Source organism: Xyrauchen texanus, chromosome 15 (genome assembly GCF_025860055.1).
Source record: "Xyrauchen texanus isolate HMW12.3.18 chromosome 15, RBS_HiC_50CHRs, whole genome shotgun sequence".
Classification (NCBI taxonomy): Eukaryota; Metazoa; Chordata; class Actinopteri; order Cypriniformes; family Catostomidae; genus Xyrauchen; species Xyrauchen texanus.
Window position 1 is genome coordinate 6,194,524 of NC_068290.1, and position 20,655 is coordinate 6,215,178.

The following is a 20,655-nucleotide window of genomic DNA, read 5'->3' on the forward strand; positions in this document are numbered from 1 at the left end:
ACCAAATATTCATTCATTTTCAGGATTTGAACCCTTTAAATGCCAGTTTGTTTACATAACACCACTGTTGTTGTGCCTGCAGTGCTCTATAAGACGGCAAACAGAAATAGGAAAAAGGCATGTATTTGCTCCATAGGCTAAACATGAGAAAAATGGTGCCATCTGGTGGAAAATATTAAGTTTATATTTTGAAGTCAAGGCTCCAGGAATGAAAGCATAATATCATAGAATTCATGATTTTATGCTCAAATGGCACTGGGATCAAATATTGCCATTTTAATGGGTTTCAATGGGGACATTAGTGTCCTGAATGTCCTGGGTGTAATTATTTTATGTACACAGTGTATTATAGATGTATTTTAGGAACTGAGGTTGAAATATCAAAATTCCCCCAAAAATACACACCTTTGGATAAATGTATGCCTTTGGCATTAACTGATCATAAAATGATCGAAAATGATCAATGCAGCTCAAGCAGAGAAATCCCAAATTATTAATGGGTTAGGTGAATCTATATCTAATATCTTCTATATACATATTCTATAGATGTTTCTTCTTTGCATATCTTGCAGCATAATTTTTATCTAGGCATAATTTCATCAATAGTATGCTTTAATAAAATTGTTTAATTATCGTCATGATGCACCTTTTTCATCTGGTCTTTGTTATCGTTGACAAAATAAAAAAAACCTTCCTCAATGAATGTTTTCAGTAGTGATTTAGTTGACGAGATTAACACTGCACAGGTGACTAAATTTTGCGCTATCGAGCCGCTGGAACTGCCGTCCGGCACTTGATACGCTTTAAAAGCATTTGCGAGGAGAAGTTGAAGTCTGGTTTTTAAGTAAGTGTGGCATGAGACATCACAGAAACTCTAGCAAGGGATAAGCTCTACTCTATTGTAATGCTGTGCGAGCTTCAACCATACTTCCCTCTCCAACTGCAATCTAACCACAGTAATGATTATTAGCCTAAATCATTAGGAGCTGATGATATCCGTTATGGAGTGGGAAACAAATATTTTTACTAGCTATGTCCCATCTCAGTAAAACGCTCTACTGTACAGTCAGAATATAATAACTAGTCCTATAGAAATACAGTGTTCATTAAATTGAGTTTGAATTCACATAGTATCTTAAAGTAAAACTTCAGTGTCGAATTAAACAGGTTCCAGATGCTTGGATTAGGCAAAAAGTACAAACTATGCATTATTAAAAAATATTTATTTGGTGGAACACATGGAATTTGTGAATTTTTTTTAAGAATTTAGAGAGAAAAAATATATATTTTTTTATAATATACGTTTACAATGATACATTTGACTAAAACAAATTGGCTAAAAAAAGGGTTAAATAGGCTAAAGAATTGTGCTCAATAGCATATTACCCTTTTTTTGTGGTATTGAAATTGGTATAGACAATTAAAAAATTTCACTGGTATTGGTACAGACTACTGACATTTTTGTACGGTGACAAACCTATACCCATGTTTGTTGGGGTAGATGACTGCTGTGGGATAGCACTAAGTGATATGGAATCCCTACCCCACCTGGTCTCATTCAGCAGCTGTTCACAGGCCCACTTGAGAAGGGACGCTACTTACATTTTCATAACTAACAAGACGCACCAGGAGGTTAACACTCAGACATTCAGTTCCTGATTAGCTGAATAAGCAAATAACAACATTTTACAAACTGAAGAATCGATGTAAACACAGCAATATAGGGTGGTGTGAAGCAAAGAATAGACGCAGAAGTTATCAGGTAAGGTAGGACTATCTGAAGTAGAAACCAACAAAAAGCCAGAGCAATTCAAAGTAATTCAAGATCCAAGAGTTTTTGTAAACTACCTCAAAACAAACACTGAGAGCAAAGAAATGTCTTGAATAATGCCTGCATAACATTATGAACTATTGAAACACTCCCTCCACTCTAAACTAGTGTTCGGCCAATATTCTGCCTTTTTTTTGTATTATTATCGGCATAATATAAGAGGATACATTTTCCCGTTTGGCTGACTGGTTCGTTTTGTTGTTACGTGCCATCGTGTTAACACAATAATAGACCGGTGTGCAACACGATCTCATTTAAACGGTCTGCATATCAGAGCTGCAGCAAAATACTTATTTCATTCTCCCTCTCTCTCCTCAACAGTTCCCTGTAACTTTTAATTGTCATGTCTAATGATAAAAATGCAAATATCTATAAAACTAACATCACATACTGAAAGCAAATCTGTGCATATCTTGTTTAAACAGATGTAATAAACCAGGGTTCCCCAATTAGTTTTCACGAAGGGCCAAATTCTGTCAACAATACCAAGTCAAGGGTCACGGCCGTCGATTTAGACAAATATTTTTGTGCTGCTGTTATTAATACTAATTAATACTATTGTTGTTTTAATTATTAAGAGTCACGCATAAATATTCTTATTTTTTTATTAGTTCTTTTTCGCAGTATTAGTAGCCTATATTATTTATTCAAACAATTCTGAACTTTTTGTTTGTATACAGATACACAAAACAATCTGGTTCTCCATACGAGTCAACCGTTCCTGCTCATCCCCAAATGGGATCTCCTCCCTGCATTTTCACTAAATGCAGATTCAATTATTAGACCTATTAACATAAATATTGTTACGGTTCTTAACATACCTGCAAACTCCTCAGAGTAAAAAAGGTGACAGTATCGCCGTGGGGGGGGGGATGGATGATTGGATACCCGGCTAACGATAAGCCTAGCTAACGTTACAGGGATATTCCACCATTTGGGGAATTAAGCTCATTTTCCACCTCCCCTCGAGTAAAACAATAGTTTTTGTACCGTTTTGGAAACCATTCATACCACTTTTAGCATAGCTTAACGTAATTTATAGGTATGACGACAATACTAGGGGTGGAACGGTACACAGAAGTCACGGTTCGGTTCATACCTTGGTTCAGACATCACGGTTCGGTATGATTTCGGTACAATGGAGTGAAAAGCAAAACAAAAATATAGATAGCATTTTTATCATTGTCTTAAACCTTGTATTTTTTAAATGAGTTTTATTAATAAAGGCTTAGAACCAGTTTATTTGTAGTGCACTGACAATAGTTTTATACAATTAGTTTATTAATAAAAATTAATAAAAAGACCTTGAGATATGTTGGTAATTGTACCTGAATGAATTTAAAATTAATTTGCTATATTTCAGATCAATATATTTGTTTTCCTTAAGTTTAATTAACCCTAACTTTATTCTCATCTGAATTATAAATAATTGATTTCCGTATAATATAATACTACCATTAAAAACACATTTGATTTTCTTTTTTAAGCAACGTAGAATGTGTAACTTAAAAATAAACAAATAAGTGCTCTGAGGACAAGAAATGAAAACCAATGCGATATGATGAATGTCCAAAAGATAGAACCCACAGACTGTTTTGAAATGGGGTTGGATAAATGTTTTGCTTTTAAAACTGTGTGTGTGTGTGTGTGTGTGTGTGTGTGTGTGTGTGTGTGTGTGTGTGTGTGTGGGTGGACAGTTGTAGGTTACAGTTTGACAAGAGTTTAGAGTGTGACAAAAGCACAATGTTGTATTTGATTGCGAGTGTACACAAATAAGTAAACACTTTGCAGTTTGAATGATGTCCTGTATTAACAAAATGATGGAGTATGTTTTTGTTTCCAATGTTCGAACGCGCCCGCGCGCCTCTCTCTCTCACTACACACACACACACACACTTCAGCATTACAATCTTGACATCGCAGCCTGTTTATTATGCTGCGTTCACACCAAACGTGAATAGAGCAAAATTTATCGCTATCTAGAGTTTTATTTTTTATTTTTTTCCATGTATTCTCTGTGCAAATTCGTGCACCGAACCGTGACACCCGTACAGTTTCGGTTCAATACGAATAACTTACATGTACCGTTTCACCCATAGACAATACAATATTATTGTAAATTATATCACATAAAAAGCGGTAGCTAACGTTACTTGAATCAAGCAAACAAATAGCTTTTGTTTTTGCTCCAAAAAGCTTGACTTACCTCGAATTTCACATACGATTCCTACACGTTATCAGTTTCCATCAGACTCGCGTGGTTGACGCTGTGTGCTTCAAGATTCTGACGCAAGTGCTAAGATTCCGATTGGCCCAGAGAAATGTCAATTATAAGAATTATCCAATAATGTTTCTCAATTCTAGCCTCCATGGCATGCAGATGAAGGGCGGGCAGCATACCCCCCCCCCCCCCATAAAAAAAACTCTCCGGTTCTACGTGATTCACGTAAATGACCCAATTGACCAAGAAAACGGCGATTTTCGCCGAAAAGCGACAAGTTTGCAGGTATGTCTTAAGGATAATATAACAAAGTATTGCAATAATTTCAATAAAGAAAAGACCATGAAGCAATGTTTTCGAATCATTTTTTATATTACGCTATGCATCGTACTTTTTCTGTACAATGTTATTCTTAATGTGCATTATTCCATAAGTCTCAAGACAACAAAAATTACTTCGAAGCCATTGGCTCCTAAACTGAAACACTAAGGAGTCAAATGGCTGTTTTTAGTTGACAAATCACAGAATTGCTCGATTTAGATCGCTTTTCAGAGACGAGATAGAAAGCAGAAGAAAAGACAGCTGATAAGCCATTAATCGGAGGTTTAATAAACAGTATATATAGTTGAGATTTTGCATTCCCTTTTGTCTCAAATGTTCACACCCCTTTCATAATTTATATAAACATAAGAGATAAAAAAACGATTTAGCACATTCTGAAGAACAGTACATTACAGATATTTACATAAAATATAGTATGGACATAATAGTGTGTCGTCTTCTTAAGCATCAATTAATGATTGCACCTTGTGTAATAGTTGTGTACGAGACCTTCAATACACCTTTCAAACACTCTGGGTTTTAGAAGGTGGAAGTAAATGATTGCAGTGTAAACTTTGACAGCGGTGAATGAGAGACCACAGCAAATCTTATTTTCACTTACCCATTTGCTCCAAGAGCAAAAGAAAAAAAACTCCACTCTTGCATTTAAATTACTTTCCAGAACAACAACAAAAAAGAGAGTGGTGGATTAAGACAGATGGGATAAGATGCCAAATTTACTCCTGAACACCATGGAAACATCATATTAAAACAGTTATGCCAAATTACGTAAATTAATGATTTAACAGCGTTCAATATATTAATCTCTAACAGCTGAAGAGACTGGTGTATATGTTAGTAGAACAGAAATAGCGTCGCCTACTGTAGAGGGGTTTTTTCATTTCAATTTTTTACGCACTCTGCGTGTGACCTTTCTTTGGAAGTCTTATGTAATTTCATAATTCGCTAGTGATATAGTAACAGCTGTTTGATTGATAGGCGGTGTATGTGTGTGCTTAAAATGCACTTGTGTTTGAAAATGCTCGTGGTAACGCACAACTGAACGGATAAATACATTTCAAAATTCCACCAAAATGCCCGTCTTGGTGAGGTATTCATGTAAACTCAGAGAGTGATGTCTAAAGTGAACGTAAACAGCAATGAAAAAAAGTGGATTTGTAAGTATAAATTCAAGCTAATAGATCTGCTGCAGTCTAGTGTAGTCTGTCAAACGAGAAAACACTCACTGTTCTTGACTGGGAAACTTCAGAAGCATTAAAAAGTATTAATGTATTATAACCAAACAGTAAAGACCAGTAGTAGTTTTGCGTTGCATTTCATTCTAAATGTTTCCTTGAATACTTGATACTGCTGTTAAAAAAAAAGCACTGAATTTTATTAATCGTAATTTTTTGTTTATTATTTTTTATCTATTTCTATTCATTGTGGTGTTTTATTGTTATTTTATTACTGACTGTTTACTAGTCTTGAATAATTACTTAAGAACTTGAAACCATTCTTCCATAATAAACATATTTGTTGTTTTGAAGCTGGTATTGAGAATCGTCAAATTTCACAACAGACATGAAATTTGGTATTGTGATAATGAATAGCCTTTATTGTACATGTTAGATCTTGCCACAATAACGATGAAAAAGTAGATCTCTTTCCATAGAAGTGTGAGCACCCCTGCTGTTAATGGTGGTGATGGAGGCTTTAATTTATTTGACTACCATACGTGACATAAATAATTACCATATGAGAATATCCTCCCCCCCTAACCAGTGCGGTTTACATTTTTTGTCGAAGAGAATTGAGTTGACTACATAGGTACACTATTAGGTTCCGCATTTTTTACAACATAAACTTTGACATGTTACTCGAGCTTGTAACTTAAATGTCCTTTTTTTCAAACTGGACAAGTAACGTTTTTACTCTGACAAGTGAATGATGAATTTACTTGTCTGGAGGACAAGCACGTGACAATGCTTAATGTCGAGTCCTGCTATATTAGATTGTATGATATATCGCATTAGGGCCACAACCAACTATTATTTTGATAATCGATTAATCTAACAATTATTAGAACGATTATTTGACTATTCTGCGATTATTGCACTGATTAATCATTAGCTCTTAAACGATTATTCAGCTTGTGCCCTGACTTTGTATTAGAGGTTGTATTATAGGTGCTAACTAACAAAAAAAAGATGACAAAATCATCTTTTAAAAACACTGCTATTGACATTACTGAATTAAACTTAATAAAAAGTATTTTTTCCCTTTAATTCAGTGAAAGAAATTCACTGCAAAACATCCTATTGTTATCAAGTGTTTTTGTCTTTAAATTTCCATTTAAAATTGTCTAAAAATCCTTAACAAGATACATGTACTTGAGAACAAAAGATATTTAGACTTCAAATATATTTGTATTTTGAACATAATACGTGTATTCATTTTTTTTTCTCTTGGTTTTACTTCTGTGAGTGCAGTCAAGACAAAATATACTTATATTCAAGGTCTATTCTCTAAAAGCAGGTCTAAATATCTTATATGCTGCTTCTCAGGTAAATGCATATTTTTAAAAGGATTTTTAGATATTTTAAAATATTTGTATTTTTAATATTAAATTAATATTTCGATTAATCATATCGCAATGTCAGCCTGTGCGATTATATGATGGCAAATGCTGCGATTTTATTAAATAAATAAATACATGTGTGGACGTGACAGCCCATTCTATCTGAGAGCTGTTTGCCCATTTTCTACACCGCTAATAAAAAGATGGCCAGTCAGTCTCAGTTTAGGAAGTGGCACGTGTGGTCATGTCATGCGAGTTTCCGGTGTTCAGTGTGGAAATCTGGTGAAGATGGACGCCAAGCAGACCGACACTGAACTGGTGGCCAGCAAAAAATAACACAAACACTGATCAAAGCTTGGCGATACATCTTTATTTTATCCTTAATTAATGTTCATATAATATGGGAGCGTGCCATGTAAATAAACACAAACTCCAAAACTGTCATTCTCTGTGCAGTCAGAGCTGCTTCAACCAGTCACGGAAGAGACCCAATCTGAGCAGGAGTCGAGACCGGAAGAGATTTAAAGTTCCACCGGCTGATGCGCACTCTAACACGGAGACGCTCGTCTCTCACCCCTGCATATTTAAATGAGATCAAACGACTATTTGACAATGAAAATGTTTGTAGACAGATTTTTATTTTCGATGCTGTTGATAACGTAGACAAATCGTTTCAACCTTCAATCTGCATTGTATGTCAGCATCGGTCATTTAAACCCATATCGGTCAACCACTACTCCGGTGCTTCAAAATGGTAGTTTTAACAGTTTAAAGTACCATCAAAGCCAAAATAGACAAATTTCTACAGAACGTCAGCATAAAAATTTGGTGGTATAGGCCTAACGAATAATGGAGCAAAGAGCCCCAAAGCACAGTTCTCTCTTGTTCTACTGTTTCAGACGTGCTGTAAATAGATTATGACTCATATAAAAGCCCTAAGATCATATAACTTTCAAATTGTTTACCACAAACCATACACAAAACAACACACAACACTTTCTGGATACAAAGGGCCTTGGAAGCAATGTGTGGCTACTGACTCAAACAATGGACCATACTAAAGTCAGGTTAAAAAAAATTTTTTAAAAAAATAGTGCTGTCCATTTAGTCAACATCAGCATCCGACGTGGTCCTAAACATCTTATGACTACTCTGAGCACTTTGAATTAGAACTATAGGTTTATGAACTTCACCTTGTCTAATAGACAGTAGGCAAGTACAGTGTTAAAGGAATGTTCTGGGTTCAGTACAAGTTAAGCTTAACTGACTGCATTTGAGGCATTATGTTGATTATTGAAAACATTCATTTAAAAAAAAAAAAAAAAAAAAAAAGCAAAAATCAAGGTTACAGTGAGACACAGAATGAAAGTGAAAAGGGCCAGTCAACAAATGCTTAAATACACACCGTTTCAAAAGTATAGCCACAAAACTGAAACTTTATACATGTTAACATTATTTTAGTCGGATAAATCGCTTGGTAGTTTTCTTTGTGCAGTTCTATCAGGATTACGTCGTCATTAGGGTTGCAACTAATGATTAATCTTAAATGTTATATTTTAATTCATATTTTAATTCATTTCAGATGGCAAATGCTTTGAAGTGAGAAATGTATTAAAGGTATCGCCATTGAAAGGGATACTTACTAAAGTTCAGTAATATTTTACATTGATTGAAAATTTTTCATTCGTATTATACATTTTAAAAACTATCGGCTAGCAGCCTGTTTTCCCACCATAGTTATTGTAACGCAAAACCCACCATCGGTCAACCTCTCTTCTCAATTGCATCAAACAGCACAAACACTACGTCAACACACCTAATTTTACAACCTAAACATGACACATGCAGCAAGATCCACAAAAAGGCACCTTTTTCATAATTGACAATGCTTCTCCATGCACTCAGCACAAATCCAACTAATCAACAATTAAATTAGTTGTCGATAATTTTCATTATTGATTATAATTGATATTTCAATGATTAATTGTTGCAGTACTAGTCATCATGATAACAAAGTTGTTATATTGGTTAATAAGCAATTTTATCACACTAAAATCATGTTTACATGAAGGCCTATACTGGTTCCATATTGAAAACTCTGCATATTATAACGTTTATGGACTGGGCCCATTCAACTCCTTTGTAAGTGCCTCACTGCCTTACCACGATCATAATGTCACAAATGCTGTTGATTGAGCTTAACTTGTATAGGAATATAAGACCTCTTCTTTAAACTCATCAATATTCTCTGAAAATACAAAAACAAATAATAATTCAGTTTGATTGGTAAGTGATACTCTATAGCAATAGCTAAAAAGAGGGCCTGTGTTCAAACAATGAAAGCGTACTATCATTTTCAAAGTCCACATAGTAAAAAAAACAAGCCACAATTGCCTAAAAACCCAAGACTTTAGTTTGCATGTCCTAATTTTATGTTTAGGGGTGGCTGCCTTGACTAAACAACAAGCTGACAAAAGAGCTTGTAAATACAGAGCTAAATAATTCAGGGCCGAGTGTAACCATACCCACACATTGAAGGGATTCAAGTCACGGCAGCAAGTGCCTACAGCTTTCGTTTTAAGAAGGTTTGGTACCAATTACCTACAAAAGACCAGTCAAATTCCACAAGCTTTTTAAATGGATATACAAGGGTATCATAAAGAGAAATCTGCCCGATTCCAGCCTTGCTGAAGCACTCCCCCATCATCACTGACCCTCCACCTGGTCGTCTAATGGTTAGATGGAGACCTGGAGAAGCATTCAAGCCACAGTGTCTCGCACCCACTGCTCTAATTTGGTGGAGGATCTGTGATGATCTGGTGGTGCTTCAGCAAGGCTGGAATTAAGTGGATTCGTCTTTGTGAAGGACACATGAATCAAGCCACAAACAAGGTTATCCTGGAATAAAAATTGCTTCCTTCTGCTCTGACAATGTTCCCCAACTCTGACTATTGTTTTTTCCAGCAGAACAATGCTCCATGCCACACAGCCAGGTCAATCAAGGTGTGGATGGAGGACCACTGGGCCGGGCATGGCCAGCCCAATCTCCAGACCTGAACCCCAATGAAAACCTCTGGAATGTGATCAAGAGGAAGATGGATGGCCACAAGCCATCAAACAAAGCAGAGCTGCTTGAACTTTTGCAACAGCAATGTGAAAGACTGGTAGAGAGCATGCAAAGATGCATGGAAGCATTGTGATTGAAAATCAGGGTTATTCCACTAAATATTGATTTCTTGTGTTGTTTAAAATGAATATTAACTTGTTTTATTTATTTATTTTTGCAATATTCGAGGTCTGAAAACACTGCATCTCTTTTTGTCATTTTGACCAGTTGTCATTTTCTGCAAATAAATGCTCTAAATGACAATATTTTGATTTTGAAATTGTATCAGTACTTTATAGAATAAAACAAAAATTTTCATTTTACTCAAGCACATACCTATAGATAGAAAATCCAGAGAAACTTATCATTTTGCAGTGGTCTCTTCATTTTTTCCAGAGCTGTATATAACAAGCTACAGCCTATAACTGTAATCAAATATGATGCCGTAATATACTATATGGCACAGTTGCCTATTAAATGCCTGGGAAGCATGAAGGGTTGCCGGGTTGAAAGGAGTTGTCACAACCTGCCAAGTCACAGCTGCAATAAACTATGACAAAATGCTATTTGTTAAAAATCGAGCTTTAAAAATATATTATTTGTTCTCTCAGATTGTCAACGCTTGACCAGTTAGCTGCTTGGCTAACGGACCTTGAGAATGTCTCTCAAAGTTGCTGAGGCACAAATATCGTGTTAGCTCGCAAACTGAGTACCAAATTCGGTGATGCGCAATTTTGTGCGGTTTATAAAGACATTTAATTAACTTTAATACTCTCTCTCTCTCTCTGTGTGTGTGTGTGTGTGTGTGTGTGTGTGTGTGTGTGTGTGTGTGTGTGTGTGTGTCTCAGTTTCAACAGTTAAATTAGAGTCAACGACTCGCCCACCGTCCCCTCAAAGATTCCAGCATGAAACAAACAACCTAACGGCCAACTTTCCCTTCTAAATCTGTACTTCCACACAGTTGTAATTCAGAAATCAAATCATCTGCTATCAAACTACAAACATAGAAGAGATATTGAACACTTTCCTTTCATAACCGACACAAACCCGCTTAAATCGACCCGGTTCCGTTACAAAACGCTTGTGAGGGATTTTCTGGCTCGTGCAGCTAAAGCTAGCTTACCTCGAGCGGCCTCGCGGAATTTCTCTCTCATTTCCTCCCACTCTGGCTTTTCGCTTGCAGAAGATCACCGCGGGGTCGTCTTCCTTCAGTTAGAATTGTTATACAGCTTTGTTTAAATGTTCAAAATACGTCTTGTGTATTGTCTTAAAAAGACTTAGCGACTAAGTACATTCACAACAACAACAATGTCAACGGAGGCGCTACAAATCCGCCCATCTAATGAGACTCTAATGGCGTTTTAGACCAATCAGAACGAGAGCTGAGTTTCACAGACATAAAATGGAACCAATGACTATATGTGTTTTCTGTTAAGCTCCGCCTCTGGGCAGATAAGGGGAAATGTGAAGAGAGAGTGGGAGCTCAGTATTCCACGCTGGTTGGCTAACCACATTCTATGATGGGCATCGGTTCAACGAGCCTCTGAAAAAAAGAAAAAAAGAAAACTGACCTGAGTGACAGTGACAAAGCAATAAGAGATATTTTTATTTTTTAAAGGGGCTAACATGGCAATGACGTAATTTGCTGAAGCCCAAAATGGTGAAACTGGAAAAATGTCATCAGCAACATTTTCTGACAGCATGACCTCAGATTAACACTTTCTGAGGTGGAGAGTCCAGTTGACATAAATCAGTTTTTCTGTACGATGACATGTTCACGCCTACCGTTTATGTGGAAATTCATCCATCTATATTTAAGTCGTTTGAAAGACATTTCATAATGGAGATATGACGTTAAGTTTCCAATGAGACCAGACTTCTATTTAAATGTTGCATGCACCTAATATTAAAAGAATAATTCACCCAAACACGAAAATGATCTTATTATTTACTCACCCTCATGCCATTCCTTATGTGTATTACTTTCTTTCGTCTGCACAACAAAAACGAATATTTTCCGAAGAATATTTTAGCACTGTTGGTCCATACAATGCAAGTGAATAGTTGCCAGACCTATGAAGCTCCAAAAAGCACATAAAGGCAGCATAAAAGTATTCCAACTCCAGTGGATTAATCCATGTCTTCAGAAGAAATCCAAATGATTTTGGATGAGAACAGACCAAAATGTAAAATTTTTCACTCTAATTCTAGACATTTGCTGTCTCCTTGGAGATCATGATTTCAAGCTCGATAACACTCCTAGCACCATCTAGCGCTTTGCACGTGTGTCAAGCAGGAGGATAATGCAATCAAGCTTGAAATTATAATCGTGCCTACACTGCAATGGCAAAATGTACAGTGAAAAAGGAGTTACATTTTGGTCTGTTCTCACACAAAATTGATTAGATCGCTTCAGAAGACATGGATTAATGATTTTATTTATTTTTTTTATTTTAAATGTGTCTTTATGAAGCTACAATGGGAATTTCTGTTTAAATAATATAAATAATAACATATAATTTCTAAGCAAAAAGTGCAGCACATTAGAATGGGAAAAGAGAGAAATGGGCAGGGTTGGGAGGGTTACTTTTGAATGCATTTTGACTACAGATTACACAGTACATGCTGTAAAATGTCATTACTAGGCCTATAGATTACTCAAAGTCAGTGACATATTCTAAATACTTTGGATTACTTCTTCAGCACTGGTAGATTTTTTTCACTTGTTTTGACTATTAAAACAAACATACTTCTCTGTCTGCTCGTATGAATGTAACGCATTATAAGAAAGTATTTCAACACTGTTCAAATGCACTTTGGATCGCATCATTTATATGTATAATTTTTTCCATCTTGAAAGGACTAAATATTAAATTAAACAAATGACAATAACATGCAAAGTAATCTCTTCAGTAATCAAAATACTTTTTGAATGTAACTGTATTCTATAACAACCAATTATTTATATTGTAACTGTAGTGGAATACAGTTACTAATATTTTGCATATTACATATGTAATCCTGTTACATGTATTCTGTTACTCCCAACCCTGGAAATGGGGAAAATACTTCCGGAACCCAGAGAGCTGAAAAAGTGGGCAATCACTGTTGCGCTCAATAGAGCATTTTCCCCTTTCAGCTCCGAGGTGAATCACAACATCACGAACTTTGATGCGAGGCAAATGATTAAATTGAATATAAATCTATAGAAATATATACAACTATTTATTTTAGGTTGTTGTTTATAAGTATAGAAACAATATATTTTATGTTTATTACAAAGTATTCCGATATGAACAAATATATAAGTGAAGGGAGACCGACTCCTTTACGTAATTTACAGTGCGTCAAGGAATCGCACAGTGGCACAGAGGCACGTTTCGCGGTTTTCGTGGCCCGCGGTTCTCTGATTGGTGGATATTTATCTGATGTACAATGGATAATGTAGATGTTAAACACGAATTCCCCCTATCAAACTCGATTTTTAAACAATGAAGTTGAGATAATGCGGACGGATGGCTTCAACTGAAGAATATACTTGATGAACAACCTAGTAGCTCACGGTAGGGCTGTCTATAATATTTTAAAACTATCATTGAAAATCAATTCGTCTATGGGATGGAACCAGGCTGTTGGGACCTGTTTCAGTGACGTTACATGACGTCACATTCCCCCCGCATCCGCCATAACAGTGGAAGGAAACAATGGTGGTGAATGGAAAAACACCCGTAAAACCATCTCAATAAAAATATATATATATTTAAAACGCTTTTGATCCATGCCAAGCCCCAGGAAATGTGTATGCAGGTCTGAGGTCAGCACAAATATGGCCAAAATTTACTTTCGCGGATATTTAAATATATTGTATCCACGATTTATCTCCGTATGCCAGCGATGCTGGTGTGTGACCGGCGAGTACACGCCCACCGGTACATCACCGTGAACATCTCTCATTCACACGTTACAAATGTTTATGTTGTTTCCTGTGTTGATTTGGTCCCAATATTTCAAAACGTCTGTGATAATTCCGGCTGTATGCATGCAAGAGCTGCTTTAACGCGTTGAGAATACACCGAAAGCAACCGAGGCATATTAGTGTACAAAACTACTGTTTACATTATAGTCTGGTGGTGTGAATGAAGTCTGCTTCATGATCTTATGTGTTGTTTATTGACTAACACTAAATAAATACTATATATTCACATTATAGTGCTTTTATTTATTTATTTATTAACACGTGTTACAATTGACATACCTTTATACAGTCTGGGTGTTATTAATAATTATTTATAATAATAATTATAAATGTGCATTTCCAGTTTATTTTTATCCGAATCGATAATGTTATAAATATAATGGACACGTGTAGATAACTGACATTTTTAAATAAATGAACAAAGACCCACAAGTGTTTTATAGGTGCTTGACTTTGGCGAATGAGGCCGTGTCAATTAAGATAAAAATGTATTGAAGGAAAAATACAATTTTGGCTCTGGTAATTAAACAGCCAACTTAAACTTTTGCCGCATATGACGTTTTGGTCACAAACATGGCACGGTCATACAGTGACGTCACACGAAACCGTTCAATTTGATGTACAAAACAAGCCCAGATGGTACTTGTGATAGAAATCAAGTATTTTTCAGAAGCATGTAAGGCAGGTTTTATTTTACCACTGAAGTGCGTCAAAATGCAGAATGAGACGTTTTTGCCTGAAAGTGCTTTTCATGGGGAGTTCAAAGCTTGACGCGAATCAGGAATGCAGCTTCACAATTGCTGTAAAAGCGGATAACCAGTTTCCAGGCAGATTAATGTCGTGAATGTCCATTGCAATGAATATGCAACCTATGTGGGGACTAGTTCTTTCAATTAGTCAAACTCCCACTTAGACTTTGGAAATGTTTAATGTTACTTGAATTGGTGCTATTTTAATGCATTTATGTCTTTAAACTGTGAAAGGTTAATTTGGAAATGTTTAATAAAGCATTATATCATTACATTTTGTTTTCTTTCCTAAAATGTAATTAAATGCATTTTGACAGGAAAATAAATATCTATCTGGTGTCAAATTTCAGTACTTTAAAAATCTGTGATTAACTACAAAAAATGTGCAACTGACAGCACACACACAAAAAAATTCATAGTAAAAAAAAAAAAAAATGCTATGTTTTAATATAATATGGAAAGCTTATGAGCCAATGTAAATTCCTCTCAAAGAAAATGCAAGCACATAACTCACTGAGAAATGAATCTGGTAAATTAGGTTGGAGCAGGTAATACACAAATATATAAATCCAAATTAATTTATTGGAAATGTACAAATCACAAAACAGATTTCAATGAGCGAATTACATGTATTACCACTTTGTACAAAAAGAAAAACTACACATAAAAGCATGGAACCAATCCAGACATCTGAATGCTTCAGCAGTATGTCATTCTTCAATAAAATTAAGTCAACTACAAAAAAAAAAAAAAAAAAACCTTCCCTCCAACCAAGGCAACACTAAAATCCTTAGAGAAATCCACACACACACCCACACACCCACACACCCACACACCCACACACCCACACACTCTTGAAAATATGTGACCGGCTGGAAAACAGACATCAGAGGCAAATAAGGAAGAATCAACGTCGCCGTCTGTCAGGGCTCCTGCTGCGCCTTCTTCCACCCCTAAAGGAAATAACATTGAATTTTGTAAGCACCTGTATCATTAACAACTGCATTAGAAGACAAATCTCCACTACAAATAAAGTTAGTAATAGCGAGTGACACAGAGTATATAAAACCAGTTTAACAGGATCAGACACCAACCTCCTCTTGCTCTTAGGGGGTCCTCTTACAAAGCCCCAGTCGACACTGATTGGTTGCCCCATAAGGTCTTGACAATTTAGCCCTTCCATCGCTGCCTGAGCTTCTTTGTAAGTCTCATACTCCACCAGTGCATAGCCCTATAAAAAAAAACACAGTCTCATTAAATGCCAAGATAATGTTTCAAACAAGGGAGAGCTCCTATAATGGATGTTTCGCAATTGAGTCACCTGGTTCCATTAGACTCTAAACACATTTATGCATTATAATTTTTGTCACCTTGCAAAAAAAACTAAATGTGGTTTATGTCCCTTCATGTAGCGACTGTTGCAGCAGTATGCCAAGTGAAATCTCCCTCGACATAAAAAATTGTTTTCTCATTAAAACACTGCCATCTGGTGGACAAACACTAAGGTGAGCTCTGTTTTTGCTTACCACTAGTCTCGGGCATTTTATTAAATGATTATTTAATAACGATTTTTGGGGTAATATTTAATTAAGTAATATCTTGAAAATCGAAATTATTTAATGCACTTTTTATTTAGCTCTTAAGTTTCTTAAAAACTATCATATTACAGTGTTCATACTGCTTTTTAAGCATTTTCAAGGTACCTTAATCATCTTTTTCAAGCACCTTGAACCTTACAATATTATCCATTTTTAAATGTTACTTGACAAAACGGCAATAATAAAAAAAAAAAAGCATCCTCTGTAATTTCAAACAATAGCCCAATCTATAAAAATGTATGATGTTTTAAGAATTCCTATAAACCCACAGACAGTGAAGAGTGGAATCCTTAATGATTATAACACACAGCTACAGTTCTACATGACGTGAATTGCCATAGGAAAAACAAATCCTGGTTACTGTACTTATTTCCATGTGGAAAATGGATAAGACATATCAAATAGATTTAGCTATTTATGAAGAAATTTTGTGTGGGTGTGAAAACCTAACTGGGAAAATCCAGCATTTTCACAACTTTCAAGTCTCTGTTGGTCCATACAATGAATGGTGACCAAAACGTTGAAGCTCCATTAAGCAAATAATTGCAGCATAAAAGTAATCCATTAGGGATGTCCCGATACCACTTTTTCCATTTCCGATCCAGATATAGGAAATCTCAGTATTGGCCGATCCTGTGAGTGCATGTTTACTTATTAAACAACGCCTACTGCGGTTCACAGAGCTATCACGCATCTTCAAGTGGCTTTGAATAAAATGCACGAGTCATATGAACTGCTTTAATGGTGTTTTATCAGCTCTTTTATGTTATTTTTTGAGCTTGACAGTAACGAACAAGCCTAACACACAGTATCAGATTTGGGTCGGGCTTGTCAGACCGATACCCGATCAGTCTAAAAACGTCAGTATCGAAGCCGATACCGATCCAGGTATCGGATCGGGACATCCCTATAATCCATACGACTCCAGTGTTTTAATTCATGGTCACTCAACCACTGGGTCTGGGTTGTGACATCTTCAGTACACAAATTACCAAATAGAAAGATAGAACTGTATACACCTATCAGCCACAACATTAATACCACTTGCCTAATATTGTGTAGGTCCCCCTTGTGCTGCCAAAACAGTGCCAACCCGCATCTCAGAATAGCATTCTGGCACAAACAATCAGCCATGCGATTATCTAATCAGCCATCTACTCATGTGGCAGCAGTGCAGTGAATAAAATCAAGCAGATACAGGTCAGGAGCTTCAGTTAATGTTCACATCAACCACCAGAATGGGGAAAAATGCAATCTCAATGATTTGGAGCGTGGCATGATTGCTGGAGCCAGATGGGAGTATTTCTGTAGCTGCTGATCTCCTGGGATTTTAATGCACAACAGTCTCTAGAATTTACTCAGAATGGTGCCAAAAGCAAAAAACATCCAGTGAGCAGCAGTTCCTTGGATGAAAATGCCTTGATGAGAGATGTCAACAGAGAATGGCCAGACTGGCTCGAATTGACAAAGTCTACGGTAACTCCGATAACTACTCAGTACAGTTGTGGTGAGGAAAATATCATCTCAGAATGCTATTCTGGGATGCAGGTTGGCGCTGTTTTGGTGGCACGAGGGGGACCTACAATGTTAGGCAGGTGGTTTTAATGTTGTGGATGATCAGTGTATTTGTAGTGTTTGGGGCAATAGTAAATCTCTATTGTCAAATCGTGTTAATATCTCCAGGTTTTATGTAAATGACCAAAGTAAGAGACTTTCGTTCACTGACATTAATTATTAGCGGTCCAATCACAATAATCCATCAATGCTACGAATTGTTCTTTTTGGACAAGGTCTCTTTACGTAGCATTGCATGCACTAGCTGCATTACCGTGCTAGTCTGAATGCAATTCAATCTCTGGACATCAAAATTTCCGAGCAGTAGTCCCAAGTGTCACATTAACGGGAGTAAAAAAAAACAAAACCGTTTTCTTTATAGTGTGTTTAATGACTGAATGTTTAGTGTTTTAAATGACATTACTCGAGCTACAAATATTGTGCTATAGATATTAGGCTGCTATATAAAGCATATAAACATAACTACATTATTTTATTTATTTTGACTCGTCCTCATTATTTTGAGCATTGCTTTTGTATATTCACCGCATTCAACAATACATTTGAGCCATTATCGGACTTTAAATTGCCTGCTGCAAGCAATGTTCCCATTATTATGCATAGTCTAAAGGTTTATTTGTGAGATGCTGTGGACCTTATTTTTATAGTCTGTTGCCGATTATTTATGTTGGGGTGTCTGACAGACAACGGATTGCTTTAATAAACTGTTGCTGATGAAGTCATGAAATACATGTTGCAAAACAACAATAATCTTACATGTACACTTTTGAAGCACTCCAGTTACATTAGCACTGAAATCGGGATGCGCATAAGCGTTGTTTGGAGCATCTCTAATTGTTTAGGCTAACTCCTATTTATTTTTTGTGTATCAGTTTTCTTTTTATAGGGCAGTCCTTAGCACACACATATCCCCCAGACATAGGTTTACTAAGATGTTCAATTGTGATATGATATGCATTTTTTTGCGTCAGTGCCAATTTGCAGATAATCGTAAAACCGGTTAACCGCAATTGTTTTCTCAGACAGTAATCTAACCATCAAAATCTCACACCCTAATCCTTAATGTCAACAGACTCAAACCACGAAATGCTATTAAAATAAATAAATGGTCTGATTATAAAAAAATTATCAAATGTGCAATACATCAAGCAGAATTAAAAATCAGCAGCCTAACCTTTAGGTAACCTGTTCTTCTGTCCAAATTCAAATGCAAGTTTTTGATTTCTCCAAACTCTGCAAACTTGTCGTGGACGTCCTCTTCAGTCGCCTCCTCATGTACACCAGTCACAAAAAGAATCCATCCTTCAACAGCTGCAATGACATCAATTAAAGAGAGCTTTTCAGATTGGAGGTGAAATATTACTTTTAAATTATTTCAGAAGGTATTCACAGATTCTTAGGCATGCCAATACATTACACTTACATCTCTGGGGTCCAGGCTCATCTCCATCTTGCTCTACTGTGTCATAGTCCTCTCTGACTCTAGATCTCGCTCCCTCCTCTGGGGAGAAAAAAGCAGCAAATATCATAAACTCATGATTCATAGAACTATGGAAAATAAGAGCGAGGAACACTTGAGAGGATGTGACTTACCTGATCCAAACCCACGACCCTTTCTCTTCTTGGCTTTCTCTTTTAGCTTGTGAATGCTCGCTGTAAACACAAAGTGAACAGTAAAGAAAGCATTACGATGCATTAGAGTTACAAGCAAAAAAATCCCTTGTGGATCATCATAAAGCACTACAAATTGACACATGTGTTTGTTACAGGGAAAATAACATTGTAGCTACTAATCTGAGCAAATGAGTCCTAAACAACACAAATAATTTATTTTTGGAGATAAACACAAAACAAGTGAGATACAATTTTACAAAAGGCTAAAACGCGCGAGTTGTTTGGATAAGCTCGCGATTAGCACGCATGCTAACAACAACGTGCCTACCGTAAATAAAAATAAAAACATTTTACACATTTACAAATCGAAAACATTAGTGATTATATCAAACAAACAATTCATTTTTGCAGCATTTTCATATAAATGATAAGTGTACCGTCACCATCCTCGTCCATAGGAAAGTCTTCACCTCCCGCTTCATGAAGATCCAACACGTCCGCCATGATGCCTGTGCGTGAATGAAGCTGGCTGTGTGTCTCGTTTCGAAAGCTGCGTGCTAGGTAGGACGCGTCCTTTGAAGGCTGCAGTATACCGAATGTCCTCCTTTAAACAAGCGTCGTTTAAACGAGACGGCCTTCGTAGGACAAACGGAAACGGAATGCAACATGGTTGCTATGACAGCACGCCACTCTTTAACAAGCGCGAGCGCTTTGATTGAGAAGGGATCCAAGCCCCTTTGTAACCGTATGCATGAGGTACATTTTAGGAGAGTTATATTGATGTAAAGAGAAAAGAAAACAGATTTTACAGGTGTAGTTTTAGTCTAATACTTTATTTTAATGATATTGTAATATAATAATTATACATTATACACTCTGCACCCATAGTTCCACTTGGTTATTAACATTCCTTGCATTTGAACATCATATTTACGGGTGTGGTCACAATAACCTGGAGCTGAACATGCTCAAAACAGTGGAGATGATAGTAGACTTCAGGAGCTGTACGTCTCCAGCGTGAGGAAACATGCAGGTAGAATCACTCTGGACCCCACACACCCTGCCCTCTCCTTCTTTGAACTG

At 36.3% G+C, this 20,655-nt stretch overlaps 2 protein-coding genes across 6 annotated transcripts in view; both read right to left on the reverse strand.

Annotated features, from left to right (window-relative positions):
• Positions 1–11,358, reverse strand: part of otud7b (OTU deubiquitinase 7B) — a 49,997-nt gene extending 38,639 nt beyond the window's left edge. For all 4 annotated transcript variants that reach the window (XM_052144604.1, XM_052144601.1, XM_052144602.1 and 1 more), the window contains exon 1: positions 11,184–11,358. The gene's annotated coding sequence lies outside the window, so the exon portion shown is untranslated. The remainder of the gene's footprint in view (positions 1–11,183) is intronic.
• Positions 11,359–15,384: 4,026 nt separating this feature from the next.
• Positions 15,385–20,220, reverse strand: LOC127656212 (RNA-binding protein 8A). 2 transcript variants are annotated; one of them, XM_052144417.1, is made up of 6 exons: positions 20,016–20,220; positions 19,552–19,611; positions 19,382–19,459; positions 19,133–19,269; positions 15,880–16,016; positions 15,385–15,738 (listed from the first exon to the last, which is right to left on the reverse strand). In XM_052144417.1, exons 1-6 carry the CDS (start codon positions 20,074–20,076, stop codon positions 15,693–15,695), a joined length of 519 nt encoding a protein of 172 aa, XP_052000377.1. In that variant the 5' UTR covers positions 20,077–20,220; the 3' UTR covers positions 15,385–15,692. The 2 variants fall into 2 exon arrangements, with proteins under 2 accessions (XP_052000377.1, XP_052000376.1); XM_052144416.1 differs by having other exon boundaries at positions 15,395–15,738; positions 20,010–20,217.
• Between the last annotated feature and the right edge of the window lie 435 nt (positions 20,221–20,655).

What these genes read in the sequence shown, in the direction of transcription:
- LOC127656212 (XM_052144416.1), bottom strand. Translation starts at nt 20,076, where the DNA reads ATGGCGGACGTGTTGGATCTTCATGAAGCGGGAGGTGAAGACTTTCCT. An exon ending in GAAGAACAGGTTACCTAAAG is followed by an intron (nt 16,017 to 19,132) that starts GTTAGGCTGCTG and finishes TTTTTTTTATAG; the next exon opens with GGCTATGCACTGGTGGAGTA. An exon ending in CCCCCTAAGAGCAAGAGGAG is followed by an intron (nt 15,739 to 15,879) that starts GTTGGTGTCTGA and finishes TATTTCCTTTAG; the next exon opens with GGGTGGAAGAAGGCGCAGCA.